Source organism: Catharus ustulatus, chromosome 1, assembly GCF_009819885.2.
Source record: "Catharus ustulatus isolate bCatUst1 chromosome 1, bCatUst1.pri.v2, whole genome shotgun sequence".
Lineage (NCBI taxonomy): Eukaryota > Metazoa > Chordata > Aves > Passeriformes > Turdidae > Catharus > Catharus ustulatus.
Window position 1 is genome coordinate 97839037 of NC_046221.1, and position 27012 is coordinate 97866048.

Here is a 27012-nt window from a genome sequence, read left to right on the forward strand (position 1 = left end):
AGTAGAAAATGCATGCATACGAAGTATTCAATTACTACAACAACCTTTATTTTTCACTTCCTCACAAAGGTTTTGCTTTGCCTTTCCTGACAGCCATGTCCCATACTCAGAAAAAGATCTCAAGCAGATGCTAAAGACCCTAAACAGACCAGTAGTGGGCTTACATTTCCTCTCCCATTCAGCACCAGAGAAATTAAGTTTCTTAAATGTACCCTAGTCCCTAGGTCAGCAGATAGAATTAGGACCTTCAAATTGTCTAAGCGCAATAAAAAAATCTGTCTTTTTAAAAGACAGGAAAGGTAATATTTGAATACTCTAAGACAGTAAATTTTCTTCCTGCTTTGATTTGGTTTACAATTTTAAAAACCAGAGAATACTTAGATATAGTGATAAAATTACAAGGTAGGCACTGAGTTCTTATCAGACTTGTTCCATTTAAAGATAAGGAAAAACAATGTTCTGTGTTTCAGAAACAAAGTCCTAGCTAATAAAACATAACCTTTTCTCCAGTTTCAACTTTTCTGTATGTGTCATTGACTTGAACGGGCAAGTCTGACTCTTACAAAGGTGCTTGTTGCCTTGGCTTATGGCAAGCTACCAAAGAAATAGCAAGTATTCCTTTTGGGATAAGGACAAGAATCTTGTATCTCATTCATGAAACATATAGGATCATGGATTCAACTTTCTAGGCAGTAATAGCCAAATGCAACTTTCACTGGGTGATCAATGCCAGGTGAATGGTGTGTGGAAGAACTATGACACATAAATTACTCCTGGTGCTTCTTAGTCTGTCTCAGGATGAAAAACAGTGATTTCTTACCTACTGATTCATCAGATGTGTCTTATGTGACATAAACATCAGTTTCTATTGTGTTTTCACCAGTTACAATATGATCTCCATTGGATATACACTGTGGCTTACTGCCAGAGTCAGTCCAATAACCACTGAAACGAGACTTACTAACTCTATACTAAGGAAAATAGGGGTAGGTTTAAGGCAGAAAGTGAAAACTACAAATAGCAAAAAGCAAAGATGATCTTGCATGTTTTTAAAAAATATTAAATTTAACTGGAGGCCATGTATACTCTAGAGCACACTTTGTTTTAAGCCCAACAATTTTTCAGAGGAATTCTTACGTTGTGTCCAAAAGAGGAACGCTTTTTCTCCTGCCGGGGCAGATTTGCAGGGAGGAGGCTCATTTCTGCTTTGCTGGTCTGGCAGGCAGCAGAGCTCTATTCCTCTGATCAAGAGATCACTTTCATAACCACTTTTCTGAGGTCACAAATGAGTCTGCTGCAGTCACGCAACCCCTCGCCTACCAGAGCTTACTACAACAATACAGGTTCACGGAAGCTTTTTAAAGAGGCAGCTCATCCTCCCAGCCCTCACAGATATCAGGCACACACATAATTATCATATGGGGTTCCCCCAAATTTGTCATGGGACTATTTTATTTCAGTTTGATCAGCGAAGAAACATATAGTTTCGAGTTTTATCTGGATCAGATGATGTTGCCTGAGCAGAATTAAATAAAAGCTGAAGGTAAATAGCTCTACAATTCTTTTAAAAGATACTGGCACCATTTGCAAATATTTAGTTAGCCTGTTTCTTTTTATTATCTTAAAGGTCCATGCTCACCAAACAGGTGCTACTGTGAATTTTGCTAATTGAGATATCTAAAAGTCATGATAAACAGTCAAACAAATATTAGAATCAAGAAACAACAAATATGATTGCCCTGAATTAAACATTGCCCTCCTGCCCTGTTAGAAACACACCTATACAGAAACAGTAAACTAGGAAACAGGCTTATGAATTGATTCTGAAGGAATACTAGGAAAGTACAAGTTTTAGTCAGAGCTTGTTTCTGGATCAGAAAAGCTTACTTTACTTTTGCCAAGTATCCCACAAATGACCAATATAGTGATATGTTGCATGGACATGCCTTGCAGGTGGTAGCTGGGATGACTTTGGGTGATAGGAGGCAGTGGAAACTTTAAAGAAAATAAGTATAAAATATTTTTCCTCTTATGGTAAGTCAACTCTATCCAAGGAAGGGGGAGCTTGGCCTATTTTCACAAGCAGTTAACACTATGAAAGCAACTGTTGTTGTTTCATCATTAATTATTTGCACTAATTACCTGAAATAAAGTTTTCAAAAGCTGTTAAATTACTTTGAAGCCTACAATTTTAAAAATTATGCTGGCTATATTGCTCATTGATATTTTGTGAGGATTAGTGTGCAGACACATTTCATTTAATGGCAGCACAAACAGGCTTGCCCAAACCAGCTTCATAATCCAGCTTAAATAAAGTAACAATAGGAATGAGGGCACAGCACTAAGCCTGTTGAGGACTCACAGTGTGAGATGCAGTTTGCACACCGTCCTGCAAGTTCATTGCTATTATTAGACACACTGAACAGGTGAAAGCTTGTTGAGGTGTGCCCATAAGTGCTACAGAGAGTTTCAGGGATTCTGCAGATGCACACACAGGCTGTTAAGTACCCTTGGCTTCATCCAAAATTAGGGCTTTTTACACTTTAGGCTTGACCTTGATGTGTATCTTCACCCAGCAGTGGAAGAGGTCCTCTCCCACCAGCACTGAAGTTTCCCATTTGACACAAAAGATGACTTCCCAGCCCAGCTTTGATATGAAATTAATGACACCCCAAAATTGGCCTTATCTCTGCTCTGGGTCTGGCCTATATTTATGGAGAGGAATTAGGTTGGAAGCTGGACAGAGAATTGTGACTGTACTGCTGGTGGACCTCACTGTCAGAGCACTCACATCATAGAGACAGGCTTAACCTCAGGTGCCGAGCACCACTGCAGCTTCTCCGCTCAGTCAAAAAGTTGGTGGAATTGATGAGATGGGAACACCAGTCTATAAAGGGAGGGTATTGACAGCCTCCAGAGTGACCTCAAGGGTAGCAGTACCAATGCAGACAAAGTTGCAGACATTTTTGAAGACAAGTCACACTTTCAAAGAGCTCTGAGACTTCTGAAGATGTTACGTTCAGTCTTATGTTACTGATTTCTGCCCACTCACTTATCACTGCAACAACTTCCCATGGAAATGAAAAATATACAGGATCAACTCTTGCCTAAACAGATTTTGTCCCCATTAATGAACTTTGGCTAAAGCACAAGAAGTTTATCTAGAGAAAAACAGCACTGGATACTGATGCAAGTATTTAATTAGCATGGCAATTTTTCCTTTCTAGCTATGGAAAGAGACACGTGAGAATGCTGTTGGACTACCTTACCTATAGAAACAAATTACACTGTTCTTCTGGAGGCAGTTGGCAAAGAAATCATTGGAAACTGCAGAAATGAGTTTATATATGGGCATTTGAGGGTAAACAGCTGCTAAAATACAGCGGCTAAAATACTGCTTCTCAACTCTGTTCTGCATGCCAGTCTAGCCACAGAGTTGGTACCTAAGGAGTCTTGCCTTTTTGAGGGTTCTTTTTATAACCTCTATTATATGAAAGCAAAATATCTCTAATCTTTTTTTTTCCAGAATATGACCTCTCCTACTCCAAGACAGTGTGGTCAGTTGCTCCATTTTCTAAGGAGATGCAAGCAGGCAGCTAATACATGTGTCTAAGTCCCACTGGATCTGCAATTCTAGAGGAAGTATTAGTAAGTAATTTAGTTTAGTGAAATCAGGATTAAACAATGACTTCTCATATGCCAATTTCCAAATAATAACTGCAAGCTTTCCTCACTCCCTCCATGGCTCTTAATATCTTGCACCTGATGTTGAAATATCTGTACATCACCTATGTATGTAAGAGAACATGCATCCAGTAATTTGGATTAGCTGCAAATCTGCCTATATGTTATTTTTTTAGTCATTTTGTGAAGTTTATGTAATCTGAAAATTATCCAGAGAAATATAATAGAGTTCACTGATACCCCAACTAATAATCCAAAATCAAACAATTTCAGATTAGTGTACCATAAATAATTTTTAATGAATAAATTGACTTTAAATAGCTACTAAGAGGTATTCTTTCATTAGAAATAGGTTTAAGTACTGTGACAAATTACAGTCATTAGACTCAAACCTAAGGCTTTCTGAATAACTCGGTTATAAAAATTGCAGTAAGCATACTCACACACACAAAAAAAATTACTTCTACCCTCACCCTCTTCCTTCTGCCCCAACATACTATACATACTTGAAAAAGGCCAGGTTTTGTCTGGAAGAGGAGGAAAAGAGTGTTTTGCTACTGCAATGCAAATTAAGGTCTGGCTTGGTCAGAATCACTGAAGGATGCCTGGAAATATGCTCGTACTAGGCAGACTGAGAAGGACAGCAAATAGTGCAGCTGCAGAAATTAGTTTAAAACTAATTGTTTAGTTGTTTAGTCACTAGCTGTGACTGAGCCTTCCACATGTGGTGGTTCATACAGCCTGTCCCAGTACAGCACAGCCTTTTCCTGAGGGTGGAGGATGAAAGAAGAAGATGGAGTACCTAACGATTGCGCTCCAACCACGGCAACAGAGCTGGGAGTTGATGGAATCAAGGCAGGATGGGGCAGGCTGAGAGCGGGGCAGCTGGAACATTCTTCTGCCTGATGTATTTTCCATTGGCCAGATGTTCCCCAGTTGACATGAGCTGCGAGAGGCTGCATGCGCCAGTCCCGGAGGGTGTTCTGACCCCTGGGAAGCACTAAAGAGGTCCAGGCCTGCCCAGCATTGAGGAGGCACAAAGGTATTTCGAAGCTCTGATCCCTCTTCTCTCCCACTCAGTCCTGGTGCCAAGTTCAGCTGTGGCGCGGGAACTCAGCTGTGGCGCAAGATTCGTTTCGTACATTAACCCGATGAGCTGCAGTACCATCTGAGACCAACATGTAGTTAATTGCTGTGAGAACAAAACTTTGGATTTCCTGACCTATTCAAATTTCCCATTCACTCCATATTCCTGTACTAACAGATGGTATACAGGGTGTAGCTTCAAAACTTCTTGCATCAGCTCATATGCAAAGAGAACAAGAGGAGATGAATTGCACATCCCTAAACCTGCTCTTTATTTGCAGAATGGTGAAATTCTAAATAACGTGCCCAAGCATCCCCCACCTTCCATGCAGATAGTGCTGGCTGGAACTCTTCCGCCCAAGCTATTCCTGCCATGGGGAGCTGGAAAAGCACTGGTTACAGGAGCTGACTCATCAGCTGACGAGCCCACAACCTCAGCCACAAAGGACCAAAAATGCTGGTGGTGGCATGAAGCGTGTGGGTGGGAGCAAGGAATAAGCAATCATCTGGCAGCCTAATGCAGAAGGGAGGGTTGACAACAAGCCATTATTTACTCCCCCCTCCCGCCCTAAGGCTCATCCCTATGCTTCAGTGATTCTCATCATCTTGACGCTGTGGTAGGGCTCTTTGTAGAGGAGGGAGTGAAAGGTACATCCCCTCCCTGTGGCCCATGCAATGAAAGCATCAGCAGGCTATCTGAGCTCACCACACCCAGATCTCTTAGGGCAAAAGGCCCTCCTGGAGGAGAATAGAAAAGAGGTTTGCCTGGTCCTGCTTTCACCCAATAGAAGATGAGAACAATGCCCTGTTGGAAAAAAGAAAAAGGAGATCATTGCTTTCCCAACAAAGTCAGTCTTTTACTGGAGAGGAGAGATGGAGATCCAGTTCTGGAACGGCAGACAGCAGATGTAACCAAAAGTTTTTAGGAAAAAATTGGAAAAAAAGGGAGAATGTTGTAGCAAAGATGGGAAAAGACAAGGGGGAAAAAACCTATATGGAGAAAATAAGAAAATCTACAGAAGATGAGGATTTAAAAAAAGTTACAAAGAAGTTAGGTGGATTGTCACTAAAAAGGCTGCTAGAGAAAAAGAAGTGAAAGGGAAGGAAAGTCACCAAGGTAAACAGCAAAAATAAAAATAACAAAACCAGCAGATTTAATTAAAACTTGACATGACAGTATACTGATAAAATCCCCCAAATTGTTCATATGTATCCCATTATCTCCATATAGATCTAAGTTAACTTTCGAGTGTTCATTCCCTTCAGCAGCCTCCACCAGGGCTGGTCTGGCTATAATATGGCTAGTTGGTTCCCAATTTAACTGGCAGAAAACATTTTCCAGCCAAATTATTGGTGTGGTGGTGCTGTGACCTCACACCTCTCAGGCTTCAAACCCTCCAGTGGCATTTTTGCTAGGACTCTGAAAAATACATTTAACTCCAGGCAATGTGTTTTTTTGAAACACTGGGGCAGATTTTGAAAGCCTGGCTTGTATTACTCCACTAATGCCAAGGTTAAGCAAAACATAATAAGGAATTAAGGACATGACCAGTTGTCTTTATGTTTCCTCCCCAAACAAAATTGTTGTTTTCTGAGAATAGGCTTTTAGCCCGAATTTTGCCTACAGTAGGTCTTTCCTGGCAAATTGCCTCAGTGGAAAGGAGATTAAGTTTCTCAATGTCCTCTTTTCTTGGAAACTTTCTGTTACATTTCCCAGTCTCCAATACAGGCAGATCAGGACACAGGAATATACAGCTTAAAAGTCTTCCCCAAAATGTTTTTCACATGCTGTTACATTGGCATTTGGCAAGAGAGTGATGAAGAGTCACAACACTATAGTTTGCAGCTTTTCCCTGGCTGGAGAATTCACACTAGTTGAACATTATCTTCAGAGAGTCAGAAGACAGAATATCTGCTGAGGCTACAATATCTAAAGTAAGCAATCTGACCCTTGTGTGGAGATTGTGACTTGACTTGACTAGATAAAGACAAGATAAATAAATTCCTCTTTTCCAAATGACCTCTTGGAACTCAGTGCCTCTGCACTAAGTGTTGCTGCAAGGGACACATCTTCTGTCCATTCTCCTCCCAGCTCATGCTGACACTGGTGACAATCTCAGACACCCTACTGGTTTTAAAGGAGCTATCAGCTACTACTATGATACTTTTAAGGTACAATGGCAAAGCAATCTTCTAACTGGCATTGTCTCTGCTTTCCTAACCATAAGCTGGCAGCAACAAATGCAGGGTGCATCACTGTCCTGAAATGATATGGCACTCACTGCCAGACTTATTAAATGTTTCTAAAGGGCTTGCTAGCATCAATAAAAATGAAGAAAGTGTGTTGCAATGTGCAGTACCTTCAGACTCTCTGACGTGTTACTGAGTATGTTTGGCTCAGAAGAAATAACCTTTCCTTTAAGGAGATATATAGAACTACATTGCTAGGGTTCAATACAATTCTGGTGGTCCTGAAGAAGTGCTGAAAGCAATCAAAAACCTCTTGAACCCATCATAATTTGAGAGCATTCTGCACCTGGCATGACTGCACCTTTAAGAATTATTGAAGTAATTTCAAACATTGCTAATGTCCTCTTACAAATATTATTGCTGGAAGATGTACAGTCTTTTCTTGTATGCTGCAGTGTAGATGCAGTGCTGAAAAAACATGGAAAGAAGAAACACAATTTCATTTTTCTCCATGTACTGTTATGGTCCTTACAATAACATATAGAATATTCTCCACATAAATCCTTACATTCACCAGCTCAAGATACATTATTAAGGCTGAATTATTTATCCTCTCAAGAAAGGTTTTCATAAAGCATTATTGATTGTGCCGTTTTCCTATACAAAGTTTGTAGGGGTCATTTGATGGCACAAAAACAGTTTAATAAATTATTTTAAACAAAATATAGAGGGTTTGTGACAGGTTTTCACTGACACTGATATATAACATAATACCAACATGGAGAAGATAGCATTTTCTGCACAGATATTGAAGTAGTCAGGGGAATATAAAAGATTAATATAAGGTGATGTGTTTTGCAGGTATACAATTAGTAAAGTGGTTATGAAGTTGTCAGTGGACTAGAAAAAAAACCAAAAAAACTTAAAATATGCTGTGTTTTTATTTAGATCTGATCTTTGCTTGTTTTCAGTCCTCATAACTTCTTCCAGCTGTTATCAATATGTAAGTAGCCAATTCATATTGCAGGTTCAGAGGTAAATGGAAATAGTGGACATTTACTTGTTATAACAAATATTTACTTCCTCTGTACCTTCAACTTGATATATTCCATGCGAGTATAAAGAGAGAATGCATTGAGAGGATTTCAATAGAATTTTAGGGACATGGTAAGTTTGTATGATACGTACTTTGGCAAGAATGTTATATAGCATCAAACTTCCACATAAGTAATGATGTGCTTCTTTAAAAGAAGTTTAAGTCTGCTTATAACTTCTCTTATACTAAGCATCTGTGTTTGATGATATGCATTCTGCTTCTACTTAATGTCAAGATTTTAGAAAATTTGTCAGTTATATTATCTACAGCATGGCACCAAAAAGTGCAATAAAATTAAAACTGGACTTATTAAGGAAAACCTGCTGCACCTCATCTAAAAAACTTGCATTTCATTTCATGGTGGGGAACTTCCAGAGCACTGATAATACATTACTGTTACATTGGATAGAGAAGAGAAGCATCTGTGCTAGTCACATTGGATTTTCTTTCTAATAAAATGAAGAAGACACTAAACCAAATACAATTAAATGAAGACACGTCCTTCAGTAATCCATTGAGCCAAACTGTAGGACTATCACTCAGCAAAGTGAGACAAGCTTTGCAGAAACCAGCCTCCTACTCAAATTTTATATGGCTCAGGGTGGACCTTATCACTCTTTACCACCACCTGAATGGAGGTTGTAGCCAGGTGTGGGGTCAGTCTCTTCTCCAAGGCAATCAGCAACAGGATGAGAGGACACAGTCTTAAGCTGCACTTCGTGTGGTTCAGGTTGGACATTAGGAAGAACTTTTTCACTAAAGGATTGTTAAGTATCGAAATGGACTACTTAGGGAGGTGGTGGACTCAGTCCTTGGAGGTGTTCAAGAAGGACATGGCACTTAGTGCCACGCTCTGGTTGACAAGGTGGTCGTCAGTCAAAGGCTGGATCTGAGGACCCTGGAGGTCTTTTCCAAACTAAATTACTCTGTGCTTCTGTGATCCACACTGTATCAGAGTTCTCTGCAGAGCTTTACTATGTGGCCCCAAAGTCAGCAGTAGGAAAGTGAGAAGGGAAGCTAGGAGGACAATCTCCCACACTGTTCTCTAGCCTAAAACTATTTGTCTTCTTTGTCTTCAAAGTCCTATGCAATTTCAATGTGCCAAACTAAATTCCTTGTTCTGTTGGATTAGAGGTATTGTCTTTCCTTTAAAATATATCTATGTTTAAAATAAGAAACAAAGTAAATCATTTTCTTGACAAGAAAGATACATGCTTCCTCTCAGAGATGGTAATCACTCATGAAGCTGAGAACAAGTGTAAACCAAGCCAAAGTTCATGCCTGGGGGAATGCTCTCCTACCTCCCATCCATGGCATCAGTGATAAGGACAAATCTATTGCTAGTGTCTTCTACAGTCACTGAAATTGCTAGCAAGGTTGAAGTAAAAATGCCATTTTTCTTATGATGAAAACCAGTCTTGTTTCCATATTCAAGGAAAACATGGATCACAGTGAAACTAAACTCCAAGTTTTTCCTCAGTCTCCAAGATCTAAACATGATTTAACTCAAGAGAATTAGATCAATGAAAGTCCATTACTCATAGCGCAGGATAATGGAATTTGAGCCACAGCAGACTGAGTATTTCAACAGCTGGTACCAGGCTGGGCCAAGAAGGGCAGAGAAGGGATTAAGCAAGCACAGTGCACAAGCAAGATGACCATCACAGAATATAAAAGACAGTGTGGGTATCAGTCTCCTGGATTAGATGGACCCAGATTTTTCTTTGCCACTTGCATTTACATATCCTTGCCACATTCATTTACACCTGTGCTACATGAGATGCACAGTGTGAGTTAAGCAAATGCACTGAGCACAAAAGCCTACCAAATCAAAATGTTTAAGAATGACTAAGCAAGCTGGAGAAAGGTGAAGACACACACTCAATGGCTCAAAGTATTTTGGGAACTTCCCCTAGCATCGGACCAAGGTACAAGCTGTGGTTTGTGGGAACACCTATAAAACCAGGCATTGTGTGCATGACTGACCATGTGTCTGGTCCTGGGTGTACTTCTATTGTTGGTAGAAACAGTGGAACTCTCCCAGTGCAAGATGCCCTCAGGAAAAATCTAATAAAGATTCCCCTCATGTCACTTGTCATTTCCAGCTCCCTGGTTTTCTAATCAGTCTTGATAATATCAAGAGAAACATTGAAGCCTACAGGGATATTCATCTGGATGGCATCCAGCAACAGAAAAGTTACATGAGATACAGATCCAGAATTACAAGAGGAAATTCTGCAAGAAGGATCCTAATGATGGTGTGTTTCCCAAAGACAGAGTAAAATCTGTGTAGTCCAGCCTTTCTCATGCAGGAGCACCAGAAAATATCTGAAACTTATTTATAACTGAAACTATGATCCTTCATTTGCCATTACTCAAAAAAAAAAAAAAGTATTGAATTTAGAGCCAGTCTCAGAACATTACACTAAACATAGTGTTGCACAGAGAGGTTCCCTTGATCTTCAAAGGTTATGGGATTCAAACAGTTAAAAACTGTCTTTTTCTTCCTGAATATAGGCTCATTCTGAAGTAAATCCTGCTTGTGAATAAACACTTGTCCTAGAAAACCCATCTTGTTTTCAGGAAACTAAAGAGAAAGCTAGCCAGGACAAGGAGGTACACCCTGTTACAACAAGACACCAAGGGCAGACTCAGTTCTCCTCCAAAAGTCAGCAAAGGCCTTCCAAGGACAGAGAGATCTCCAGGTTATGCAAGAGGACCTGTAGTATGAAACAACTTCAGTTATTTGTCACATGGAATAAATGGTGTTCCCAGGAAACAAGGGAAAGGAGAAAATAGTGACCCATTAGCCTAAGCAGTATGTCCCAATAAAATGGTCTCCCTAGCAATTAAATATATTAAAAAATCTAGTCAAAATAATCCAAAATAATGTTTGAAAATGGGTAATGTGGAGGATATTCAATTTGCAGTGGCTTCTCTAGAAAGCAGTCCTGCCAGATCTCAGAGATGAATGGATGCAGCCATCCTGCTTAAAGTCTTGACACTTCTAAAATTTCACTGATGTAGTATTTTAGATTGAGCATATTTTAGATTGATTAGAGCATGACTTGCAGACAGCAGGCTTTCCTTCAACAATTTACTTATATACCACTTATGCAGCAGAACAGTTTTTCCTTTCTTCAGTTGCTATATTGCTAAAAAGATGGTAAAATTATAGACCAGTAGAGAGTGGAAAATGTTTCTTTCATGAACAGTCTATTTTTGGCCAAAACGCTCCAAATATTGGTGCAATTTGAATACTCCAGTTCAATACAGCCACAGGACAACCCTACCTGTTAGCCACTCTGACCGTGAATGTTTCTTCTCAGTACAAGCCATTGAATATGCTGTTCTAAAAGACCCAAATGCTTACAGTCTAATTAAGCTACAACTGTGGACTACAGCATTACATATGCTAAAGATATTTTATATATGTTCAAAAAAGAAAAGTCCTTATTTCTCTTCCAAGAAAGAAATCATTCAGACATTCAGTTTCAGAGGACAGGACTGGGAATGCTCTAACTCAGTAGAAGATGCCTTTAAAAACCAAATTTAACATTGAGTTTAAAAACTCAAATACATTGGGGAATTCTTGACTTGAGATACAAACTTCAACCCTAACTAATCAGAAGAACACAACTTGAATCCTTGATTTGTGTCTCAAAGTACAGGTTTCATTCTAAAAAAGAGAAGTTTGAGGATAATCTGAAAGCCTCTAATTATTTACATAAGGAAATTAATATATAAATCATACCAAAAAAAGATTGGGAATGAAGAGATGGACTCAAGGAGGTATAACTTCCTCCTCCTCCTCCTCCTTCTTCTTCTTCTTCTTCTTCTTCATCTAGGCATTTTATCTTGTTCTTATAAATCTTTCTTAAAATATTTATTGGTATTTCAGATTTTTTATTATTTTATTTTTCCTAAATCTGTTCTAAATATATCCTTTATAAAGGACCTGGAGAGAGTCCAATGAAAGAACATAAAAATGATGAAGAGACTAGCACACTTCTTCTATGAGGAAAGGCTGAGAGAGTGAGAGAGCTGGAACTGTTCAGCCTGGAGAAGGGAAAGCTCAGGGTGGATCTCATCAGTGTATAAATACCTAAATGGAGGGTGGAAAGAACAGCAAGACTCTTTTCAGAAGTGTCCAGTGGCAGGATCAGAGTAAAAGAGTACAAAGTGAGACACAGAAGTCTCTCTTTGAACATCAGGAAACACTTTTTCACTGCAAGGGTGACCAAGCATCGGCTGAGGTTGCCCAAGGACACTGTGGACTCTCCACCCTTGAAGAAATTCAGAAGCCATCTAGGCATGGTCCTGGGAAACTGGTTCTCAGTGACCCTGCTTGAGTAGAGGGCTTGAATCAGGTGACTTCCAGAGGTTCTTACCATCTTCTACCCATCTGTGAATCTGTGATTCACTAAGACTATGGTTTTAAATTTAAGGGAAAGCTTCAGGCTACTGAAACTGGGTAACAAATGAAAGACAAATTTTTCCCATGGAAATGGATCCAGTATAGGCCATAACTGTAACAGTAAGCTCAAGCATATGAACTTAGTTTCAGAATCAGTTGAATCTTGTTGTGGAAAAATTTTCCATGCTTATGTAAAGTCTAAAAAGCATATTTATACCAAAGAAGCAGAATTTGTCAGTCCAGGAAAAAAAAAATTTACTGAGAGTTTGAAAAGAAAACTCTGGGCAAACAGTATTATTAGGAAGAGACAGTGGGGTAGAAAGGGATGCCTGAGAGCCACAGTACTTGCAATGTAGAGGAATCTTGGATCCTCAGACCAGGGGCTTTGGTTCAGGTAAGCAGCACTCCTACAGCACTGCTGAGTAGCATTACATTGCAGATTATGCACTGAGAGCAAGATCACTCTGTGCTTCCTTACCCATCTCAGGTTTTAAGACCTTAATTTTCTGTGTCACTGGAGTATCATGCATGTCCCACCAGAAAACAATCTGCAGTGGGGCTGCAGCGTTAAATATTCATATATTACAATAACTAACAGCCTAGAGGGTCTAATGAATGAACCTGAGGAATCTCAATCACATTAATATCCTTCTGATCTAGGAGAGTAACAGCCATGGACACTGTAGGAGGAGAACAAAGCTGGAACACACTGCAAGTAATTGAGGATACTGAAAATCAGGCCAGCTGGGAGGAATCCTTTGTTGCTTTCTTCTTAAAAGGGATAAATTCAATTTCCATTAAAGATAAACGTTGATGGGAATTGGATCACACTGAACACATAGATGAGTGAAAGGAAATGACCCACTAACATAAATGGTAATTCAGGAGAAAGACACAAACCACAGTGTGTGCTACCCTGTCAGAAAAGGGAAAAAATAAAAAACTTTAAAAATATCTATCTATCTATCTATCTATCTATCTATCTATCTATCTATCTATCTATCTATCTATCTACCATCCATCTATCTATCTATTTACATATATATGTATGTGTATGTATATAAGAGGTTTAATTAAAAGGGAGAAATGGGTTAGAAGGAGATAGAGCAGCTTGGAGGAAATCCTGGAATCCATGGTTCTTGCAGCCACAACCCAAGCCACAGCACTGGAAGGCAGAGGACCAACAGGAGGGAGACTTCAGTACACTTGGAAAAATCTCAGAGGACACATATTTAAGGGAAATAGAAGTTGGATGTTTTTTCAACAAATCATTATATAGGAAAGAAGTGTAAATTGTCTCAGTGGCAGTGAAGAATGGGCAATGTAAGAAAAGACCACCTTAAGAAAATCTTGAGTTCTTCAGTGACTGGAAGCTCACAGAAAATCTCTTTTAAAAATGAATAAAATAAAGGACAAATGTATGAGAAGAGAAACAGAAAAACCAAGGTATAGTATCAGATGTAGCAAGAAAGGGAAGGTGATAAAAATCATGTTGAAAGCCCTTTAACCATACAAGGTTGGGAAAATAGCTTTCTGCTACTCAGCAGAAGGGGAGCTACAGACAATGAGAACAAAAAAAGTTTAGTGTTTATCGCCTCTTTTTCTTCCATCTGCTAGGATCACCTTCATGGCTGTAAAAGCTGAGGTGCTACCAGAAACAGAAACGATTTTTTTTCTACAGAAGAGGGGCATAAACTGAAGCAGGAGACTTCCAGTTTGGATTTTAGGGATTACAAAGAAGGGTATTAAATCAGACGTTGCAGATTTGCAAAAATATTAGACGAGGACCCTCAGGTTAAGGCATAGCTTATTCTTTACTCAGGAAGGTTCACTACAGGCTTGTTCCCTAAAATTTTAAATTCTACATGGAAACAGATGAACTAACATTTGTAGACAAATTTCTCAAACTCTACTGTAATTCAGTTTACAATGCATATATAACTTTAGTCTGAGGCAGGTCAAATAACATGTCTCCATGCTTGACTGTCACTAATTTTGCAAAGATCTAGATTGCAATTTAAATATAAAACTTACAGAAACTTTTAGAATATTTATTCACAGAGCTCATCTGTGACTCTCTACAGTTCATATTTAGTCATCCATAACCTATCCATTTTTTTAACTTTCAAAATCAAATGAAGTCTGGAAGTAAGTAAATACAGAGAAGGTACTGAAGTCTGCAATAAACACAGAGATTCAAAATAATACATAAGGGAAATTTTTATTGGGAAGGCACTGCTTTTGTGCTTGCATGCTCATCTCTGTTTTTGCATATGTATATGTGTATATGCAAAAAATGGCCAGATGGGCAAAATTACAAGCTATTGAATTAAATTATGCTTTATATAAATTATGTAGTAAAGGATTTAAAATTTAAAAATTGGTCCATATCTACATTTCCCATCTAAGACTATACTCAACATCAGCTATCATTTATCAGGAATGCTTATGGCTAAAAGGTCTAACATTAATGAATGAGATGTTGAAAGAAAAGTTTGAATGGCCTATTGATTGAAGGTTAATTACACTAAGAACTGAAAAATGAGGTGCTATATAGCCCTAGTTGTAACTGTGTTGGTCTATCTAAATTGTTGTAGCTGGTTTCCGTACAAGGACTGTGAAACATAAGTTAGCTCTCCCTCAGAAAGGACCTGAGCTGCTAAAAGGACAAGGTGCTATTCCTCTAACATTTATTTACTAACTCATTACCTGTACTAGAAGGGAACAAATTAAACAACCAACAAAATGCGGTTGGTTTGGAAGTGGAGCAAGACCACCATTTCCCCACCAGTGGAAAAACTGAGAAATGAGAAGTACCAAAGGATGTATTGTCAAGAGTGGTAAAGGAAGACAGACTACAATTAACAAGATGGAACACATCCAAGACAGAGGCCCAGCAAACTCAAGTGGTCACAGACACTAAGTGCCGCTCCATGCTCACAGGATCCCCACCCAAAGCAAATCTTTGTCAGGGCCAAATGACAGCCACTGTTTCCTGCAGCAGTTGGTGTCTCTCAGTCATCAACTAACCCCGGTTCAGACCCAGCTGCTTCATACAAGAGATCCGGTGAGATTGGAAGGTTATTGCTGCAAGCCATTTTGAAGCTTATCAGGAAAATTCAAAATGACTAAATGCCTCTAGCTTGGGGGAAGCAGGGCTATTAATAGAGCCTCTGCCAACTGATAACAGAGATATGAAGAATCTTAAACAAGCTGACAGAAGAATTGTTCTGAAGCAAAAGGAAAACATTTCTAAGAATGAGGGAGGGAATTCACCACAATGACTTACACTCAATTCTAGGATTATCTGTCTCAACAAACTCTAAGTTTTAGAAAGGAACCAGGCCTTTGCTTGAACAACTCAAGTAAGATGAACTGGCCATATGCTTCAAGGTGCTAATGTCTAATGGTCACTAAAATGGGAATAAATGACTGATGGATGTTCTCCATCACTACTACCTAATTTCCATTTTCACACTTGAAGTCAATATGGTGAGGTTACTCCCTCCAGCTGGCTATTGATCTTCATAAATATGTTTGTATTTATGCTGTGCACTGACTATGGCAGAGTAGCTACTGAAAGGACACCTAGTGGTAAGTAAATGTGCCCAGAAACCACTGGCATTGTTGAAAGTGTGCCACTATAATTGGCATGGGAAATGCTAACCTGTTGTGGGTTGAATATGCAATGTCACATGTGAACTTACTTGTCGAGTTGCATTACTCATTGATTTTTTTAAATGGTAAGCAATATTCTTAAAAGCATGTTTTAAAAAAACCTGACATTTAAGCTTAACTTCCGCAAAACTCAGAGAACAGGGTTTTTTAAATGAAAGATGCACAGTACTGTCACACACTACAAAATTGAATGTACTGAATCTCCACTGCATCCACTTTAGGAATATCGGATAGCTGAACAGAACTCATTGCAGACATGTTTTGCTTGATATTCAAGCCAAATTTGATCTTAGGCTTCATCATTCCTTGGTTCCTCCATTGTGCCACTCTGAAGTATCCTAAGCATTCCTTCCTTTCTCGTCTTTTCCTCCCATGAGGAAAAACAGCCAAAGAATATAAATTGTACACATTTGACCTAATTTTAGTTTTTTGGGGGTTGTTTGTTTGTTTATTGGGGTTTTTTGCCCATGCAGTGTTATAGTCACTTCTTGCCTGTGTTTGTCCCAAACCCTTTAATGCTCTTGTGATCAGGAGATGCCCACAACAGAAAGCTCTATTCCCGATGGAGTCATGCTGGTCTCCTGCAGAGAGGGATTATAACCTTCCTGTGTAGTGGCATGCTGCCTCTGGGCAAACAGACCAAAATCCACACTTAGCTTTCTTGTTTATGTCAACATACCATGTTACAGGCATGGAACAACTTGCTGACCACAGTCTCTCTTCGATTATTGTTTTTATGTTCTGGTTATTAAGTTCTCTTTTCCAGGTTTGTCTTTTCTATTGAACACCAGTTTCTTTGGATTAATTTTCCCTGAGTGAATTAGTACAGATTTACTATGCCATTTTTCCAGATACATTTTTTTATCCAATTTCCTAACATTTCTGTATGCCACTGGTCTGTTCTCTGTCCTCAGAATGTTTATAAGCTCCCAATTTAGTGCCATCCTTTGATTTTAAAAGCCACAAACAATCCATTTCTGCTCTTCTATCCTCTTTCATCACAACAAAGATTGAAACGCTGGGATGAACATGTTTGTTTGCTTTTTTCAGTGACTTGCTACCAAAATTTTTGCTTTAAAAAACCCCAAACAAACAGATTTTGCCTTTTTTCTTCATAATTGCAAGTAAGTAGATCGTGATGTTCATGAGGGATGCGGCAGACTCTGCCCTGACCCAAACATTTGCAACCATTCCTCACGCAGCTCAGTTTACACTGCTCACCTCTCCTCCACTCCACCCTTCTGAAGCTCCAGCCTGCTCTCATCTTAAAATGGCGTGTAGTTTCCTTCCTTTACTATAAACAATGCTTTCTGTAACCTTAGTTTCATGATGTAAACATTTAAAAATAAGAATGAAGGGAACACAAACTATGTGTTCAATTAGGTAATTTGGGGATTAAATTAAAGGAAATGTCTCAAAACATGAAACACAGAACATTTCAGCATAATGCAGGCTGGGTTTGCTTGTTTTTCCATTTATCTCATTTCTTCAAGAAAAGGAGACAATGTATCTTAGAAACTCTGGCAGAAGAGTAGTGAAGGCAGCTGAAGAGGTATTATTGTTTGTGAATGCAGGAGAAAAGAAAGCCAGGCTTAGAGGAAGGGGCCATAGCACCCAGGTACGTGCTCAAAGGGAAAGAGAGGTGCTCTGTAAACTGCAGGATGCTGGAGGCTGGGCAACCACCTGCCACAGCTGACACAGGAGGTTCCTTCCTATCAGTGATATCACCCTTCGTAATCTCGTGTCAGCCTCATAAAATGCCCTGCAGCCTGCCAAAGTCTCTTCAAGCTGGCATTTCTTTTACGCTAAAATGCATTTTAAAAGCAAGAAGGCAACCATATAACCAAATAACAGATATTATTCTTTGGTAAAAGCCAAAAAAGCCCAAAAAACAAACAAACAAACAAAAATATATATTACACACTGTGCATCACAGGAAGAAATAATAAGAGCAATAATAAATAAAGAGCAATAAATGAAAAAAGAATGTCTGTAGAAATACTTCTGTTTATCTCTGCAGTCCATCTATAAGTTTTGGTCAACTATACTCCTTCATACAGGACCTTTTTGGTTTTTATTGAAAACAACTCTAGAGAGGATTTCCATGACTAAATCACTAATCTGAATTTTGCTCTTGTGAGCTCCTCAGCAACAGAAGAAACCCAAAATATCTTCAAATTTGGAAGAATTATTTTTATGTGCATCTGAAAATGCACATCTGGCTTTCACTTTGTGATGTGCCAGACAACTATACAAACAAAACATCGCCTAGCACAGCTTTATTCAGCACATTAAACTTTGAATCTCTCTTATCCTGTAAGACAGTGATCATTTTGGCTTTCCAAGTGAACCCATTTCATACAGTAAACACAGGTAATACAGTAGTTGGCTGACTTTCACATTGTACTTAAACAGGAATTTTGAACTTTCCTAATAACAGCTTCAAATACAGAATTCATACTATTAACAGGTATTACATTTGCCCCAAGTTTCTTTCCCAGTTTAGTGATTTTGCAGTTGTGTTTTCCCATTTTCTAAAACCTGCTGATGAAAGATGGACATTATTCCACAATTTGGTGAAAAACACACAAACTACATAAGAGGAAATGAATGACATTTCCAATGCAATATCCCATGCACAAAATTAGTTCAATAATAGATTTTTCCGCCCCCTGCCTTTATCACCATAATACTGTTTGTTACTTTTACTCAGGATTAGTACAAAGCAGCAATAAATTGGAGGGATACTTTTAAAGGGGTGCTGAGATCTTAAGGAAACCTACCTTGAAAGAAACTTTTGACTCGGAGATAGCTGACACTAAGGCGCAAGACAGAGAGTTTGTCCAGCTTCGATACGATGTCAGGTGGGAAAGGAAGGAGGCTGGCCAGGTGGTCCAGTTCCGCATTCAGGCGGTCTCTGTGTCTCTTTGAAGGATTTGATTTTTCATTCCCAACTGCAGGCCTTCTGTGGTGGAGAGCACATTTTCGATTACCTGTTTTACTTCCAGAGACTGAGATGCTGTATGCAATTAATTGATAACAGGAATATTTTGCTTAGCTTCCATTAAAATCTTTAAAGTCTCTGCCTTCTGATAAAAAGAGATTTACTGTTCTGCATTTTCCAGGATGCAAAAACACAGGCTTTGTCTTCTCTTTTTGTATCAGGCAAAAAGTGAAGAACTTGCATCTCTTATTCAGGACCTCTCACCTTAGGGAAATAGTACTATCTTCATGTTCTAATCAATATCAGGAAAAACTATTTATCATCTTTGTTGTACAAATGAGGGGCAGAACAGCGGGGGAAAATTACAGTGACTAATACATGAACCCATTCAATACCCACTGCATTCATTCAAAGCATCTTAGTTCCCTCCATTTAATGACACAAAGTTAACCTGTGGCTTAGAAGATAATTAAGAAAAAGAGCCTGTCTTTGGACATGAGTTTAAAAAGTATGGAAGGCAAGGTGAAGAGAGATTCTTTCCTCAAGCTCAAAACTCCTGTGTACATTCTCACTTTTACCTTTCTAGATCAGTAATAATGAAGATAAGAATTTAGTTTCTTGAGAAGACTGATATTCCTCACAAAACATAGAGATTAAAGTCACTCTTTTTACACCAAGCAAACCTATCCTTATTTTGTGTTCCTCTCATGTAATGGACAGTAGCAGAGAACCTAGAATAGCTGTTGTGAAAATTCATTAAGATTAAATACATCACAAGTGAGGAACCTCAATTTCAGAATGTCCATGGATATTCCCAGAGAACGTGGAAGATGTTCTCAAGAGGGAGTAAAGGATAAGGTGGTGCTTTTGCACACAGAAATGGGGACCTTATTTCCAGCGTAACAGTGAGGGGTGCTCAGTGCTAAAGCACAGACTTGTCCATTAAACAAGGAAACCTGAGTGCGAGCATGAGAAGGTGGTTCCTCTCAGTAGCCACGACCCATTGCTATTCTATTGCTGGACCCAGTAGTAGTCAAGTGCATTATTCAGGTATGAGCTATGGGACACTGGAGCCATAAATTAATGGATACTTAAAAATGGGAAAGGGCAAATAAGAAAACTATGCTTGTGCTAAAAGTTTCTACTTTTACCTCACTGAATCCATGCATCATAATCTTAAGCAGCTAGCTGACATTCCAGTGGACAATGAGAGTAAAACTAATTATTTGTCACTTTAGGACTGCATTTTCATGCTACACACATTTACTGCATTTTTCAATCATAAGTTTAATTTTGAGCATTAGCACTTCACAGGGTGGTTAAGGTGTAAACTTACAACAGTATTAATTTGTCATTGCAGTTGTCATTCTAAAAAAAGCTGTACTTAGGAATTAGTAAAAAAAAGATCAGTTTTTCGAAGAGCAGTTTGGTACGTGTGACTGCTCTTAACTGAAAGCTTCCTAAAGTAAATCAGATATAAAAAATTCATTGCTACTTTTGAGAACCTCACTTCAAGAGAACAGCATGAGTGGACAGAACAAATGGAAAAAAATTGAGGTAGATTTCACTGTAAATACACAATTTCTGCTATTTCATTTAAAATTGCCAATACTAATATGTGGTTCTTAATAACTTCAATAGCAATAACATATTGCTATGATAATAGCAATAAGTTGCTTCCAAAGACGTGAAGAAGATTTTGCTGCTTGGGATAAGCAAACTAACAACTTTCCTATATTAGAGATAGGAAATATGAGAATAAATAATGCAATCAACAAAGGAGGAGTAGTGCATTTTACTTTTTCTGAGCTAACTGTTTTTTGCAGTAAACCTTGAGGCACAGCCATCCTATGACACCAAAAGGATGTCTGATCTATGGAGGGCAATAATTCTGTAGGAACATAACCTATAGCTGAGCAGAAGTTAAAGAACACAAAACTTTTGCTAATCAGTCTTTACTTGTGACAAACCAGATGAAGCAAGGAAGCAACGCAGGACAGAAGAAATTAACTCCAACAAGGAAAATTAAACTGATGAGTTCAAGAGGTAAAAATTGTCAAGAGTAACATGAAATAGAAGTTGTTCAAGCCTATTTACCAAATAAAATAGTGACTGCTCCATACCAGAGAGGAATGGCTTGAGGCAATTAGGTGGTCTGTGTTTGTACTGAGTGCAATGAATAATTTTCTGGAGATGGCAGGGAATGGTGTAAAAAGACTAGGGGAGAAAGTTCAGGACAGAGTCTTCCTGAAAACTCAAGGAAATGATTCAGTAAGGGAGTGAATCCAAACAAACAGGGTTTTGATGTAAATGGATGTGATTTTAAACAATGTGAGTTCCATAGAAAGGCAATCAGGGAAAATCTTCAGTAGGCTGCTTTGAGGCAAACAGAAATTCTAGCCTTAATTTTGAGCTGAAAGTAGGTGATGTTTGTTGTATTCATGTTGAACTCGGGATTGTCAAACTATAAACAGAGACATAGGGGTCACTCGATCCCTCATTTGCTCTGCTTTCCATACAACACTGCTATAGTAAAGAAGCACATGCAATTAAAGCAATAAATCTGGCTTTTCTTTCTTCACATTGTTAAACTGCCCAGTGGCAACAGTAATTGTACCTGTGCAGGACCCACAAGAGCAGTCCCTGTGCGGCGGGAGCTGTGTGGAAACTGTTTTCTGTTCTGGTGGTACACAAGCCATTGAGCCATTTCTGCATTAGTGATTCAGTGTGCCCATGACACACAGACCGCCACTAGTCTAAACCAGTTTGGTGAGCTCTCAGAGGAATTTCCTGCAACTACAGCTCTGTCTGCTGTTCCCTACCCTCTGCAGAGCCCTACCCTGCTCATGGAAACTTCGCTCTGAATTAAGTTTTATAAGTATGCCAAAGTGCTAGACCAGCAGAAGACCTGAGCTGAGGAAGGTGTAATCATTTACCATGACTGCAAGCTTTCAATAAGAAGGGAAAGGGAAGAGAGACCATGAGGTGCAACAGATAGGCTGAGAGCAAAGGAACAGCAGATGATTATTATGAGTGTACTGACCAGCACCCTCAGTCACTGAGCTGTGCTTGGACATTGTGTAGGAATCCTAGCAGAGCTGAACTCCAGTGGCAGCTGTGTGTGTGGATGTTCACCATCTCTTGTGAACCAAAAGGAGAGAATGAGAGAAAGCTGCTTGGAGGAAAGGCGGCCCTTTGCCACCTTCTATGTCTCTTCTGCGCCTTCACAGCAAGGAAAGGTGAAAGCAGAACTAGTGGTCAAGAAGATGTAACACCAGCAGCGCAGATGAGAGGTGGGATAGTGTGGTACCAAGTAAGAGGAAGGGCTATGCCACAAAGTGCCTTAGAAAGAGAACTAGGAAGCAGGAGAGAGCTGCATCTCCCGTGGTCTCTGTTTACCCTGGCACTGGCACGGTTCTGATGAAGAAGTCTGAAGCAGTTATAGATACACTCAGAGCCAGGGCAGGTGTAGGTGCTTTTAAAGAGCTGTAAAACATTACAATAAATGTTTAGTAGAGGGAGAGGGTTTTACAAGATGCCAGGGTTTGAGATGAAGTGGCTGAAGTTCTCAGATGGTAACTGTCCTGAAGCACTGCCTTAGCTCTTTTAAGCATTAATTTCAACACAGTGATTTTAGCTTGAGGTTAAAGACAAGATCTCTTTAATTTCCAGATGCTTGAATTACCAGTAAAATGTTGGATTTCCACAGGAAATAAGCACTTGGTAGAAAATGTTTCCTTTAGTCAAAACGCTGGCTGCCTGGCTGAAAAGCATATCTGATGGAAAATTTTCAATCTGTCTGAGCTCCAGGTGTTTGAACTGTGTCCATAATTGCCAAAATTCTTTAGTGTAGATCACATTTAATGGGGTTTGTTTAGAAGTTTTTGGGCACAAAAGTAAAACAGCTATGGTTTTTCAATTTTCTTGCATACATAAAAGTAGAACCTGAACCTTATATGTTATCTGAAGAATGGCAACCTTATGAAGATAGTCTCTGCTAGCTCTGTGTAGAAAGCAAGGCTGATTTTAATACATTTAAAGTGTATACCAAATGCAATATACAAAAAATACATTTTCATCACTGTTTTGTAAAACCACCTCAGAATAAAATTCCTGTGCCTGAAAAACATTCACAAACATAATGAACAATATCATTCTGTGATATTCTGGATTAAAAGCCAGCTGCAGAATCACCACCTGGTTGACAGTCTGATCAGGAGAGTCAGAGAGTTGGCTCTTGAGATGCACTGAGTATGGGGCGATATAAATGTCCCAGTTGTTTTGCAGAGGGGAAAACTTCACCTCTGTCCTTTAAATTCTGACCTTCAAAAGCACTAATCCATGAATCCCTGTTGAAATCCAAGTATCCTGCTCACACTGAGGCACCTGAGCTTACTTATCCTTTTGTTAAAAGAAAGGTAAATTCTAGAGACTATTTACATTAAAAAGGGAAGACTAGCCAAAGAATACCCATCACCTTTATTTTCTGTGAAAAATCAGATTTTACAACTGAACAATACTCCTCCCAGAACAGGTGCCATTATCTACCTTGATGCACTGGCAAAATGACGGGGGAAAAGCACAACAAGGCTGTGGAGGAGAAAGTGCTGTGCTGTCAAACAGGAGAAAAAAGCTGTGATAAAGATGGTACGACATGGAATAAAATAATGGTTACATATGCTCCTCAATTAATATGTTTATCTACCCTTCTAAATTCAAGATAAATTATTCAAGGCAGCATAACAGTAACCTTGGAGTCCTGAAATGTCAGTAAGACTGGTAGGACTGAAAGACACGGGCTGGGAAAGGAGCTCTGTCAGCCAGTCAGTCTGGAGCATTCAGAGCCTCTTTAGAGGAAAGTCCCCAAGTGAGGGAATAAGCACAGGAAAGGTTTACCATAGACCAAGCCCACAAACAGATAAGGTTTGAGGAAGAAACCAGTGTTGCTAGGAACTGAGAAATCATCCTCAGCAAGTGGTAAGTAACTAACCACAGAAAATGGAGTGCTGTCTCCAGTGTGGAAGTTCAGTACTCTAGCAATCCAAACAGTTCCCTTTGTTTTAACCCATGTTTCTTCATCAAAATTGTTTATGTCCTGGCTTGATAAGTTCATGCTCAGGTACCTGCACTGCAACATCATAGAAAAGCTTTTTTCAAGGCAGCAGTACCTGCAATGGTTCCCAAGATGAAAACTTGGTTGTGTAAAGCAAGTGTGAATTTGCTTCTGAGAGTATTAATGCCAGAACTTCTATAAAGGCTAATGAGGTTTATTTCTATGATTTGTTAGCAGGTAATTTTCTTAGCCATTGCATTTATCTAGAAATCATCTTTGAGAGGAGTTCTAGCTAGCATGTAAACTCCAAACATAAGCTTAATGTTTCTCAAAGCAACTGCAAGTCTCCTTCCTTTCTCACAAAAGTAATGATCCATAAACAGTTCTGCATAGAGGTAATTTAATGTACTGGAAATGTTCCATCCCTCTTGCAATTGTTATAAAATCAAATATCCACATCCATACTGAAACAGTAGTGCAGAAATCTTCCACGCATTTTGAATTCAACACTCATGATTTTTGCAGAAAGAATCATCTGTCTATGCCATTATCTTTGTCTATTGAAATATGATACATTTTAAACTAAAAGAAACAATTTTTTAAGTGGGAACAAGAGTTTCATGAGCAAATACTGCCCAAAATCCAAACAACATCAACATTTGCCACTAAAACTTTCAGAGAAACTCCCCTTTGACTTTAGACCAATAAGTACAATTTTAAGCCAAGTGGGTTATTTTTAGAAGTTCTGAACAACTGAAAATAGGGAAATCTATTTTAGTTACCTTCTCATCCTTAAATTGTGTGTGAAGGCCACCAGTGTCAGTTCATAATTTTAAAACAGTAAAATGTGTTTCATAATCATATAATCAAGTGTAACACAGAAAATGTGGGATGATTACATTAAAAAGCTTTATTTCACAGATCGGTTTATGGCATCTGGAACTCATTTACATTTGACTGATAGCAACCTTTTTTCCTCCCTCCCATTTCGAGCATCTTGTAGTAACAAATTTCCATTGCATTTCTTCTTTTCCTGCTTTGCCTTTGCATACACAATTCCCCTCTCCCATTTTTCTCCTAATGAAAGTGATCCCATAGTAAATAAAGTCTGAAAATTATGTGTTCTATACACAAAAAGTGACTCACCAGTCTGCTCTTTCAGCTGGTTGAACTGACCCACTTTCCAGGCTCACACATGCTGGACTTAGCAATGCCCCAAGCAAGACTAAGCCTAGGAAAGGGGAAGGGGGGAGTGCAATGCCTGTGCTCTGGTGCCACCCAACACATGGCTTCTCAAAAAGCTCCTTGAACAGGCAGCAGGGAGCATGGAAGCACGAAGGTGGCTGCCACCCCTCCAACCCACTGCCCAGATTGACACCTAGTCCAGTGTGTTCTGCCCATGAAGGGGCACTGTCCCTCTCCACTCTCCACAGCAGCACCGTGGTACCCACCACAACCACCCCTGGCCTCCTCCTGGGATACCTAGTGCTGGGTGAGGATGCTTTCACCCAGGCTTGGCATCCTTTCTGGAGACATCTTACCCATGAAGAGGCAGCCTCCCAACCAAGGGTTTCTTATTACAAAGAAAATTAGGTCTCTCCTGTGTCACTGGACCATAGGAGGAAGGGAACCCTTCTTCTACACCATTTCTAGCCTGTATGTTTGGAGGGAGATGCCTCCTGATGAATATGATACTTAACTGTTTTTGAATGGGTTTCCTCCTTTTCCTCCCAGCATACAGGCATTCCCCCGGAGGAATCATGGCTTTGACACTGAAAAACAAAAGGAATAGGTTTCTTAGTTCAGAGGTTTCTGTGTTTCAGACTGCTGTACAAAATGATAGCACTGAGAAAGTTCCATCAAGGAAAATGTTTGTTCCCTGAGTGTGACATTCAGCAACACTAAAAAAGCATGGTGGCATTAGTTAAGATAGAAGCTTACGGCTTATTCCAATTTCCTACCCTAATATTATTAGAATATTGATGTTTATGTTCAATTTTCATTTTTTCCAATTAAGTATACTGTGCATTTAAAAAATGGGTATAAAATACATCCTGTTTACTGGATATACAATTTTTTTTCGTTCCTTCCAGGCTCATTTCTAAATTCAGCTAAACAAATAAGAATGAATAATACTACCCATCATCCGCAGGGAGGATTTCACAGCTTTTAAAATATACACGAATATTATCTCCATTACTGACATTGTGACTAGTAGGTTGCAATTATTCAAATCAGCATTTCTCCAGATCTTCACATCCTCATTTTTAAATGCTGGGAATATAGCTGTCGGCAGCTCGAGATGTGACGCACAGTTTTGTGGTTAGCACTAGGACCCAACACAGTGCTGACTGAGGTGACAATTTTCACACAAAACTTGGTTTTATTGATTTATTTGAGTATGTTAGCCTTAGAGACATTGCAAGATGGGAAAAAGTCTTTGCATTCAGTCTGTTTAAATCTTCTGGAGATTAGCTGATTATCAAAGTCTTTTGATTTTCTGTCAGAAAGAATATTTTAGTCATGCTAAGTGCTGTTCAACAGTGGGTACATGCTGCCAGAGAGGTCAGTATATCTCAACAGTAATTGCTGCTTTGTGTAAGATGAAAAATTAAAGAGAACTTCTATGTCACTGAATCATACCCCATGCTGGTGAACATGTGTGTCATGTAAAGCAAATCATAAACTTACTGAGCTTTATTTTAAAACCATTTAGAAGGGCTTTCAATTTTCATTGAAAGACAGCTTTCTGATAGCTAGAAACCTTTTGCCTTCCAGCTTAAATTTGTTCATGGTCATTTTATGCCCATTTGTTCTTCTGCCAACATTGTCTTTTAGTTTAAATAGCTCTTCCTCCTCCATTG

At 39.1% G+C, this 27012-nt stretch overlaps 1 protein-coding gene across 1 annotated transcript in view; it reads right to left on the reverse strand.

Annotated features, from left to right (window-relative positions):
- The window catches only part of AHRR (aryl-hydrocarbon receptor repressor), a 63040-nt gene extending 37130 nt beyond the window's left edge, over positions 1 to 25910 (reverse strand). Inside the window, exons 1-2 of the mRNA XM_033071411.1 lie at positions 25849 to 25910; positions 18935 to 19116 (exon numbers count right to left, since the gene is read on the reverse strand). Coding sequence (XP_032927302.1) covers positions 18935 to 19116; positions 25849 to 25910 — 244 coding nt within the window. The remainder of the gene's footprint in view (positions 1 to 18934; positions 19117 to 25848) is intronic.
- Between the last annotated feature and the right edge of the window lie 1102 nt (positions 25911 to 27012).